Below are 11769 nucleotides of genomic sequence, written 5' to 3' on the forward strand. Positions count from 1 at the left end.
TACAGATATGTTTGCATACCTGATACAGCATTTGTATGTTTAATAGACATAGACTTAGAAAAATCCTAATATGCTAAGTAATATTAAGACCTATTGTTAGACGTAAGTTATTGAAATATTGTTTATGAATTTTGGAACCAATAAATTTGAAGCGCCGCTAACACATAAATTTGTGAGTGTATCTGTGTTAAAAGTGAAATATAAACCAAACAGTGAATAACCATGTCTGACGCCGCCGTTGTTGAAGCCAACGCCTCCCCAGTTGCCGCTATTGCTGCCCCTACCCACCCTTCAACCCAGCAAATGGTTGATGCCGCCATCAAGAACCTGAAGGAATGTGAAGGTTCATAATTGCCGCCATCAAGAAATACTTGGCCAGCACCTACAAAGTAGATGCCCAAAAATTGGCCTTCTTCATCAAGAATTACTTGAAAGGTGCCGTTGCCAGTGGAAAATTGATCCAAACTAAAGGTGAGGGTGCTTTTGGTTCATTCCAATTGTCTGCTTCGGCCTCCAAGAAACCCAAAGCCAAGACTGCTGAAAAGAAGAAGAAGAAGGCCCCAGCCGCTGGTGACAAAAAGAAGAAGGCTGCCGCCCCTAAAAAGGCCACTGGTGAGAAGAAGGCAGCTGACAAAAAACCATCTGCCGCCAATAAGAAGAATGCCGCTGAAAAGAAGAAAGCCAACAAAACAAAGGCAAAGGCAGCCAAGAAAACCGGTACAGTTAAAGATAAACCAGCAAAGACCGCTGCCAAGGCATCTGTCACTAAACCAAAGGCACACAAAAGAAAATACATATTCGAAATATGTTTGAATCCAAGTATGTATATATTTGGGGCTGCTTGCAAATATATATTTGCATGCAAACATATTATGCTTGGGCATGGGTATATATGTGTTTGCAACATTTTGTAACATATTTAAATTTTAACTGTATAGGTTCAAACATATTTTTTATGTTAGAGGGTATTTTTTAACGGTTGAGAGAAAAGTTTTGTGACACAGACCGTAACAATAGCGCTCTCACACATTTTATAACAAAGGGTTGTTTGTAGAGTGCAGCAGAAGACGCAAAAGCGATGACAAGGGGTGTGACTTTATTTTTGCTGCGCGCTAAATACTTGTGTTTTGTTATTTGTGATGCTGTTGCGTGAAGAATGATGAAAATGTTTATAAGTGCGGTTGTAAGATTTAGAAGATTTTCTGAAAGAATTTTAGTTTTATTTAATTCTTTGGTTCCTCTTATATAGAGCTTACAATCTCGTCACTTGGGTAAAAAAAGTTTTTCGACACAGAAGTTATTTTTAAAATAACTTCTGGGGAGAATATCCCAGACAAATAACAAGGGAACTGACGAGGATTGTAGGCTCTCCGAAACCTAGGTATTCCCTGCCTTACCCCATGGTAATCATTGCCATCGTCCTCCACTAATAAACAAACGTTGTTTTTATAAAAACAACAATAAGCATATACATGCTTAGATCAATCATATATGTGTTTGTATTGAAGTATATATATGCTTACTTGTATCCACGTATAACTTTACCTGCATCCAAGCATATACATATACTTGCATCTAAGCATATATTTACCTGTAGTACCCAAACATATTATATGTTTGAGACTATAGCAAACATATACATGTTTGCTGCAAAATATTTTGGAGACATATGCTAGAGAGGCAATTTTTTTCCTCCATGCACCCAAGGCAAAACCTGCAGCTGCTAAGCTTAAAAAGGCCGCAGCAGCAATGAAGCCAGCTGCTAAGAAAGCAGCCGCCAAGAAGTAATTTTTCCAGAAAGATTACTTTGTCCACAAAAATAGCCCTTTTCAGGGTTACAAATTAAATTAAAAAAGAGACAAATATTTATTTTCAACAGCTATCGTATATTTTTTGTCACCTAAATACGTAAGTAAATTTGTATACGTGTTTTATTTTGGGAAAAAATTACTTTCGCTAGTTACTGTTCTTATTACGTAATTTTATTGAGCCAATATAATCGTGGACGCCGCTGGATTATTTTTTAACACAGGTCATAAAAGATAATAAAATATTTAAATTTTTTCCTAATTACCTTCAGGTCATAATTCTCGAAAATCCCCATAATTCGGTTATTTTTATGACTTCTACTTAATTTTGAAAAAAATGTATTTTTCATATTGTCATTTCTCTGTCAAATTTAACAAATTTCATCCAAAAATGACATTTTGGCAAAATATTTACATTTTCCATCAATACATTTTTTCCATTGAAAATTTCTGTCTCAGCCTTATATTTCATTGCTTTGCCGTTGTACTGAAACAAAATGCTCATGCATACATGATTCCCATTCGATGTTGATCAACGACGGCAAGGCAAATCACCACTAACACACACACACACATATACGACGGCAAGGCTGTTATGACATATCGCAAAAGCAAGCAAAGGCCAAACATAGGTACATATGCGATTAAGCTAAATGCATGGAAAACCATTGTTTAGAGAACAAGTTAAAAAGCAGTAAGTTCGGCCGGGCCGAACTTTTAATACCCTCCACCATTTGCAACGAATTTGGAAATTTTCAAAAAATAAAATCCTTAAAAAATTCTGTTAAAATTTTAAAAATACCGAATATAGCCGTTATATTGGGGTCTATACGACGTGGACATACATATGCATTGTTTGTCATAAGCCATTACCATATTCAAATTCGAAACTGGACCCGCACCGACAATTTTCTGTCACAGGTTAATAATGTCGCTAAAATCATCAAAATACCGAACATAGCGAGGTGCCGTTATATGGGGGCTATACGAAGACGTGGACCTGCACAGAAACTTTCAGTCTTAGGGTGTAGTATCCATTTGGAACTTCAAATACCAAATTTGAAACAATTCCGGTGAATAACGTCGCTAAAATCATCAAAATACCGAATATAGGGAGGTACCGTTATATTGGGGCTATACGAAGACGTGGACCTGCAAAGACAATTTTCTGTCTTAGGGTGTAGTATCCATTTGGAACTTCAAATACCAGATTTGAAACAAATCCCGTGAATAATGTCGCTAAAATCATCAAAATACCGAATATCGGGAGGTACCGTCATTTGGGGGCTATACGAAGACATAGACTTGCACGGACAATTTTCAATCTTAGGGTGTAGTATCCATTTGGAACTTCAAATACCAAATTTGAAACAATTCCGGTGAATAACGTCGCTAAAATCATCAAAATACCGAATATAGGGGGGGTACCGTTATATGGGAGCTATATGAAAACGTGGACCTACATGGCCCATTTACGAACCTAACCTGCCTACTGGAAAAATAAACATGTGTGCAAAATTTTAGCCATCTATCTCAATTCATTCGAAAGATAGCGTGATTACAACAGACAGACAGACGGACAGACAGACGGACATCGCTAAATCGTCTTAGAATTTTACGCTGATCAAGAATATATACTTTGTTGGGTCTGACATGAGTATTTCGAGGAGTTACAAATGGAATGACAAAGTTAATATACCCTCCATAGTATGGTGGAGGGTATAAAAAGGACAAATATTTATTTTCCACAGCTATCGTATATTTTTTGTTACCTAAATACATAAGTAAATTTGTACACGTGTTTGATTTTGGGAAAAAAATACTTTCGCTAATTACTGTTCTTATTACGTAATTTTATTGAGCCAATATAATCGTGGACGCCGCTGGATTATTTTTTAACACAGGTCATAAAAGATAATAAAATATTTAACATTTTTCCTAATTACCTACAGGTCATAATTCTCGAAAATCCCCATAATTTGGTTATTTTTATAATTTCTACTTGATTTTGAAAAAATTGTCATTTTCATATTCTCTGTCAAATTTAACAAATTTCATCCAAAAATGACATTTTGGCAAAATATTCATACGTTTCCATTCAATACATTTTCCATCAATACATTTTTTCCTTTGAAAATTTCTGTCTCAGCCTTATATTTCGTTGCTTTGCCGTTGTACTGAAACAAAATGCTCACACATACATGATGCCCAGTCGATGTTGATCAACGACGGCAAGGCAAATCACCACTAACACACGCACACATATACGACGGCAAGGCTGTTATGACATATCGCAAAAGCAAGCAAAGGCCAAACATAGGTACATATGCGATTAAGCTAAATGCATGGAAAATCATTGTATAGAGAAAAATATAATTTCTATGGATTTTTATTAGTTTATTACTAAATATTTATGATTATGGGGTTTCAACAAAAATATGATATCTTTTTGTGGGCCTGAAAAGGGCCTTTTGAGGTAGTATTTCGACGCAAAATGAAAAAAAGCAAGATATTAACTTGGAGCTGGTGTATTTAGTAACAGCTGTGGTACCTCCATTGACGGGGTGCTTAGCCAATTCACCGGGCAACAATAGACGGACGGCGATCTGCATTTCCCGACTGGTGATTGTTGAGCGCTTGTTGTAGTGGGCCAAACGAGAGGCTTCGGTGGTAATACGTTCGAAGATATCGCTGACGAAACTCTTCATGATGCTCATGGCCTTGGAGGAGATACAGGTGTCGGGATGGACTTGCTTCAACACATTTTAAATAGCGTAGCTCTCCTTACGCTTAGTACGTCTGTTCGACTTATCGCCCTTGGTAATGTTCTTTTGGGCTTTGCCGGCCTTCTTTGCTGCTTTACCACTGGTTTTAGGGGGCATTTTCACTTATTATTTGTTTGAATCACACCACCCCATTATTGAAGAAATGTGTGTGTGAGAAAAGTATAAATAGCACATTGCGAGCCTAAAATTTTTATCATTTGTGTTTTTCAGTGCTTACGTGAAAATGTCTAGTCGTTGTAAAGGTGGCAAAGTTAAGGGAAAGACAAAGTCCCGTTCCAACCGTGCTGGGCTTCAATTCCCCGTTGGCCGTATCCACCGTCTTTTGCGCAAAGGCAACTATGCTGAGCGTGTTGGTGCCGGTGCTCCCGTCTATTTAGCCGCTGTCATGGAATATTTGGCTGCTGACAACAAGAAGACTCGTATCATTTCACGTCACTTGCAATTAGCCATCCGTAACGAAGAAAAATTTAACAAATTGCTGCCTGGTGTTACCATTGCCCAAGGTGGTGTATTGCCAAACATCCAAGCTGTTCTCTTGCCCAAGAAGACCGAAAAGAAAGCCTAAATTATATCAAAAGGTATTATGGAATGAAGAAGAAGAATACAGACCATCGTATAATTCCATACAAAAATCAACCAAGCCCCCCTTTTCAGGACGACAAAAATATTTCAAAAGAGAAAAAATCTCCTCAAACTACATGTGTATGAAAAAAAAAAAAAGAAATTCTCAATCATTTTGTATTTGCCGTTGGCTTCATAAATGTTTTTATACCCTCAAGCGTTCCGTTTGTAACACCTCGAAATATAAATTTTAGACCCCACAAAGTATACATATTCTTGATCAGCATACAATTCTACGTCGATTTATCTATGTCCTTACGTCTGACCGTCTGTGGAAATCACTCTAGCTTCCGAACGAAATGAAGTAGGTTGATAAAATTTTACTCGAATGTGTATTATGTCTGCAGGACTTTTGGTGTTGAAAATGGGCCATGTAGGTCCACGTCTTCGTATAGCCCCCATATAACGGTACCTCCCGATATGCGGTATTTAGCGACATTATTTACTGGAACTATTTCAAATTTGGTATTTGATTTTCATAATGAATACTACAGCCTATGACAGAAAATTGTCTCTGCAGGTCCCATCTCCGTATAGCCCCCATAAAACGGAACCCCCAATATTCGGTATTTTGATGATTTTAGCGACATTATTTACCGGAATTATTTAAAACTTTGACAAAGCAAACAAGCCATCAGCTGCCCCTACCCACCCTTCAAACCAGCAAATGGTTGATGCCGCCATCAAGACCCTGAAGGAATGTGGAGGTTCTCATTGCCCGCCGTCAGGAAATACTTGGCCAGCACCTACAAAGTAGATGCCCAAAAATTTACCCCCTTCATCAAGAAGTGCTTGAAAGTTGCAGTTGCCAGTGGAAAATTGATCCAAACTAAAGGTAAGAGTGCTTTTGGTTCATTCAAATTGTCTGCTTCGGCCTCCAAGGAACCCAAAGCCAAGACTGCTGAAAAGAAGTTCCCAGCCGCTGGTGAAGGCAGCCGCTCCTAAAAAGGCCGCTGGTTAGAAGAAAAACAAAACAAAGGCAAAGGCAGCCAAGAAAACCGGTACAGTTAAAGCTAAATCAACAAAGACCGCGGCCAAAGCATCTGCCACTAAACCAAAGGCAAACGCAGAAAAATACACGTTCGAAATATCTTTGAATCCAAGTATGTATATATTTGGGGCTGCTTGCAAACAAATATATATTTGCATGCAAACATATTATGCTTGAGTATGGGTATATATGTGTTTGCAACATTTTGTAACATATCTATATTTTAATTGTTTGGGTTCAAACATATTTTTGATGTGAGAACGTGTTTTTTAACGGGTGAGAGAAAAGTTATGTGATACAGAGCGTAACAATAGCGCTCTCACACATTTTATAACAAAAGGCTGTTTGTATAGTGCATCAGAAGACGCAAAAGCGATGACAAGGGGGGTGAAAACTTTGTTTTTCCTGCGCCATAAACACTTGTGCGCCATAAACTCTGTATCACAGAACTTTTCTCTCACCAGTTAAAAAACACGTTCTCACATCAAAAAGATGCTTGAACCCAAACAATTAAAATTTAAATATGTTACAAAATGTTGCAAACACATATATACCCATACCCAAGCATAATATGTTTGCATGCAAATATATATTTGTTTGCAAGCAGCCCCAAATATATACATACTTGGATTCAAACATATTTCGAACGTGTATTTTTCTGCGTGTGACTGGTTTAGTGGCAGATACTTTAGCCGCGGTCTTTGTTGGTTTAGCTTTAACTGTACCGGTTTTCTTGGCTGCCTTTGCCTTTGTTTTGTTTTTCTTCTCACCAGTGGCCTTTTTAGGGGCGGCAGCCCAGCGGCTGGGGCCTTCTTTTCAGCAGTCTTGGCTTTGGGTTCCTTGGATCCCGAAGCAGACAATTTGAATGAACCAAAAGCACCCTTACCTTTAGTTTGGATTAAATTTCCACTGGCAACGGCAACTTTCAAGCACTTCTTGATGAAGGGGGTCAATTTTTGGGCATCTACTTTGTAGATGCTGGCCAAGTATTTCTTGATGGTAATGATGAACCTCCACATTCCTTCAGTGTCTTGATGGCGGCATCAACCATTTGCTGAGTTAAAGGGTGGGTAGGGGCAGCTGATGGCTTGTTTGCTTTGTCAAAATTTTAAATAATTCCGGTAAATAATGTCGCTAAAATCATCAAAATACCGAATATTGGGGGTTCCGTTATATGGGGCTATACGGAGATGGGACCAGCACAGACAATTTTCTGTCATAGGCTGTAGTATTCATTATGAAATTCAAATACCAAATTTGAAATAGTTCCAGTAAATAATGTCGCTAAATACCGCATATCGGGAGGTACCGTTATATGGGGGCTATACGAAGACGTGGACCTACATGGCCCATTTTCAACACCAAAAGTCCTGCAGACATAATACACATTCGAGTAAAATTTTATCAACCTACTTCATTTCGTTCGGAAGCTAGAGTGATTTCCACAGACGGGCAGACGTAAGGACATAGATAAATCGACGTAGAATTGTATGCTGATCAAGAATATATATACTTTGTGGGGTCTACAATGTATATTTCGAGGTGTTACAAACGGAACGCTTGAGGGTATAAAAACATTTATGAAGCCAACGGCAAATACAAATGATTGAGAATTTTTATTTTTTTCATACACATGTAGTTTGAGGAGATTCTTTCTCTTTTGAAATATTTTTGTCGTCCTGAAAAGGGCGGCTTGGTTGATTTTTGTATGGAATTATACGATGGTCTGTATTCTTCTTCTTCATTCCATAATACCTTTTGATATAATTTAGGCTTTCTTTTCGGTCTTCTTGGGCAAGAGAACAGCTTGGATGTTTGGCAATACACCACCTTGGGCAATGGTAACGCCAGGCAGCAATTTGTTAAATTTTTCGTCGTTACGGATGGCTTATTGCAAGTGACGTGAAATGATACGAGTCTTCTTGTTGTCACGGGCAGCATTGCCAGCCAATTCCAAGACTTCAGCAGCCAAATATTCCATGACAGCGGCTAAATAGACGGGAGCACCGGCATAGTTGCCTTTGCGCAACAGACGGTGGATACGGCCAACGGGGAAGTGAAGCCCAGCACGGTTGGAACGGGACTTTGTCTTTCCCTTAACTTTGCCACCTTTACAACGACTAGACATTTTCACGTAAGCACTAAAAAACACAAATGATAAAAATTTTAGGCTCGCAATGTGCTATTTATACTTTTCTCACACACACATTTCTTCAATAATGGGGTGGTGTGATTCAAACAAATAATAAGTGAAAATGCCCCCTAAATCCAGTGGTAAAGCAGCTAAGAAGGCCGGCAAAGCCCAAAAGAACATTACCAAGGGCGATAAGTCGAAAAGACGTACTAAGCGTAAGGAGAGTTACGCTATTTAAAATGTGTTGAAGCAAGTCCATCCCAACACCGGTATCTCCTCCAAGGCCATGAGCATCATGAAGAGTTTCGTCAACGATATCTTCGAACGTATTACCGCCGAAGCCTCTCGTTTGGCCCACTACAACAAGCGCTCAACAATCACCAGTCGGGAAATGCAGATCGCCGTCCGTCTATTGTTGCCCGGTGAATTGGCTAAGCACCCCGTCAATGGAGGTACCACAGCTGTTACTAAATACACCAGCTCCAAGTAAATGTCTTGCTTTTTTTTATTCTGCGTCGAAATACTACCTCAAAAGGCCCTTTTCAGGCCCTTTGCTTGCTTTTGCGATATGTCATAACAGCCTTGCCGTCGTATATGTGTGCGTGTGTTAGTGGTGATTTGCCTTGCCGTCGTTGATCAACATCGAATGGGCATCATGTATGTGTGAGCATTTTGTTTCAGTACAACGGCAAAGCAACGAAATATAAGGCTGAGACAGAAATTTTCAAAGGAAAAAATGTATTGATGGAAAATGTATTGAATGGAAACGTATGAATATTTTGCCAAAATGTCATTTTTGGATGAAATTTGTTAAATTTGACAGAGAATATGAAAATGACAATTTTTTCAAAATCAAGAAGAAATTATAAAAATAACCAAATCATGGGGATTTTCGAGAATTATGACCTGTAAGTCTTTGTTGGTTTAGCTTTAACTGTACCGGTTTTCTTGGCTGCCTTTGCCTTTGTTTTGTTTTTCTTCTCACCAGTGGCCTTTTTAGGGGCGGCAGCCCAGCGGCTGGGGCCTTCTTTTCAGCAGTCTTGGCTTTGGGTTCCTTGGATCCCGAAGCAGACAATTTGAATGAACCAAAAGCACCCTTACCTTTAGTTTGGATTAAATTTCCACTGGCAACGGCAACTTTCAAGCACTTCTTGATGAAGGGGGTCAATTTTTGGGCATCTACTTTGTAGATGCTGGCCAAGTATTTCTTGATGGTAATGATGAACCTCCACATTCCTTCAGTGTCTTGATGGCGGCATCAACCATTTGCTGGTTTGAAGGGTGGGTAGGGGCAGCTGATGGCTTGTTTGCTTTGTCAAAGTTTTAAATAATTCCGGTAAATAATGTCGCTAAAATCATCAAAATACCGAATATTGGGGGTTCCGTTTTATGGGGGCTATACGGAGATGGGACCTGCAGAGACAATTTTCTGTCATAGGCTGTAGTATTCATTATGAAATTCAAATACCAAATTTGAAATAGTTCCAGTAAATAATGTCGCTAAATACCGCATATCGGGAGGTACCGTTATATGGGGGCTATACGAAGACGTGGACCTACATGGCCCATTTTCAACACCAAAAGTCCTGCAGACATAATACACATTCGAGTAAAATTTTATCAACCTACTTCATTTCGTTCGGAAGCTAGAGTGATTTCCACAGACGGGCAGACGTAAGGACATAGATAAATCGACGTAGAATTGTATGCTGATCAAGAATATATATACTTTGTGGGGTCTACAATGTATATTTCGAGGTGTTACAAACGGAACGCTTGAGGGTATAAAAACATTTATGAAGCCAACGGCAAATACAAAATGATTGAGAATTTTTATTTTTTTCATACACATGTAGTTTGAGGAGATTCTTTCTCTTTTGAAATATTTTTGTCGTCCTGAAAAGGGCGGCTTGGTTGATTTTTGTATGGAATTATACGATGGTCTGTATTCTTCTTCTTCATTCCATAATACCTTTTGATATAATTTAGGCTTTCTTTTCGGTCTTCTTGGGCAAGAGAACAGCTTGGATGTTTGGCAATACACCACCTTGGGCAATGGTAACGCCAGGCAGCAATTTGTTAGATTTTTCGTCGTTACGGATGGCTTATTGCAAGTGACGTGAAATGATACGAGTCTTCTTGTTGTCACGGGCAGCATTGCCAGCCAATTCCAAGACTTCAGCAGCCAAATATTCCATGACAGCGGCTAAATAGACGGGAGCACCGGCATAGTTGCCTTTGCGCAACAGACGGTGGATACGGCCAACGGGGAATTGAAGCCCAGCACGGTTGGAACGGGACTTTGTCTTTCCCTTAACTTTGCCACCTTTACAACGACTAGACATTTTCACGTAAGCACTAAAAAACACAAATGATAAAAATTTTAGGCTCGCAATGTGCTATTTATACTTTTCTCACACACACATTTCTTCAATAATGGGGTGGTGTGATTCAAACAAATAATAAGTGAAAATGCCCCCTAAATCCAGTGGTAAAGCAGCTAAGAAGGTCGGCAAAGCCCAAAAGAACATTACCAAGGGCGATAAGTCGAAAAGACGTACTAAGCGTAAGGAGAGTTACGCTATTTAAAATGTGTTGAAGCAAGTCCATCCCAACACCGGTATCTCCTCCAAGGCCATGAGCATCATGAAGAGTTTCGTCAACGATATCTTCGAACGTATTACCGCCGAAGCCTCTCGTTTGGCCCACTACAACAAGCGCTCAAAAATCACCAGTCGGGAAATGCAGATCGCCGTCCGTCTATTGTTGCCCGGTGAATTGGCTAAGCACCCCGTCAATGGAGGTACCACAGCTGTTACTAAATACACCAGCTCCAAGTAAATATGTCATAACAGCCTTGCCGTCGTATATGTGTGCGTGTGTTAGTGGTGATTTGCCTTGCCGTCGTTGATCAACATCGAATGGGCATCATGTATGTGTGAGCATTTTGTTTCAGTACAACGGCAAAGCAACGAAATATAAGGCTGAGACAGAAATTTTCAAAGGAAAAAATGTATTGATGGAAAATGTATTGAATGGAAACGTATGAATATTTTGCCAAAATGTCATTTTTGGATGAAATTTGTTAAATTTGACAGAGAATATGAAAATGACAATTTTTTCAAAATCAAGAAGAAATTATAAAAATAACCAAATTATGGGGATTTTCGAGAATTATGACCTGTAAGTAATTAGGAAAAATTTAAAATATTTTATTATCTTTTATGACCTGTGTTAAAAAATAATCCAGCGGCGTCCACGATTATATTGGCTCAATAAAATTACATAATAAGAACAGTAATTAACGAAAGTATTTTTTTCCCAAAATCAAACACGTGTACAAATTTACTTATGTATTTAGGTAACACAAAATACACGATAGCTGTGGAAAATAAATATTTGTCCTTTTTATACCCTCCACCATACTAT

At 38.8% G+C, this 11769-nt stretch overlaps 2 protein-coding genes and 4 pseudogenes across 2 annotated transcripts; 4 read left to right on the plus strand and 2 right to left on the minus strand.

The window, feature by feature from the left end:
• Positions 1 to 222: 222 nt before the first annotated feature.
• Positions 223 to 1788, plus strand: LOC101888155 (histone H1.2-like; annotated as a pseudogene).
• Positions 1789 to 4817: 3029 nt separating this feature from the next.
• Positions 4818 to 5175, plus strand: LOC131803495 (histone H2A-like). Its single transcript, XM_059124848.1, has one exon. It carries the CDS (start codon positions 4818 to 4820, stop codon positions 5157 to 5159), a length of 342 nt encoding a protein of 113 aa, XP_058980831.1. The 3' UTR covers positions 5160 to 5175.
• Positions 5176 to 7943: 2768 nt separating this feature from the next.
• Positions 7944 to 8334, minus strand: LOC131803494 (histone H2A-like; annotated as a pseudogene).
• A 118-nt stretch (positions 8335 to 8452) lies between these two features.
• Positions 8453 to 8830, plus strand: LOC131803493 (histone H2B-like; annotated as a pseudogene).
• A 1464-nt stretch (positions 8831 to 10294) lies between these two features.
• On the minus strand, positions 10295 to 10685 carry LOC131803512 (histone H2A-like; annotated as a pseudogene).
• A 127-nt stretch (positions 10686 to 10812) lies between these two features.
• Positions 10813 to 11181, plus strand: LOC131803482 (histone H2B-like). The gene is made up of 2 exons (XM_059124843.1): positions 10813 to 10897; positions 10946 to 11181. The coding sequence occupies exons 1-2, from the start codon at positions 10813 to 10815 to the stop codon at positions 11179 to 11181; spliced, it is 321 nt and encodes a 106-aa protein (XP_058980826.1).
• Positions 11182 to 11769: the final 588 nt, after the last annotated feature.

Source organism: Musca domestica, unplaced genomic scaffold, assembly GCF_030504385.1.
Source record: "Musca domestica strain aabys unplaced genomic scaffold, Musca_domestica.polishedcontigs.V.1.1 30, whole genome shotgun sequence".
NCBI classification, from domain to species: Eukaryota; Metazoa; Arthropoda; class Insecta; order Diptera; family Muscidae; genus Musca; species Musca domestica.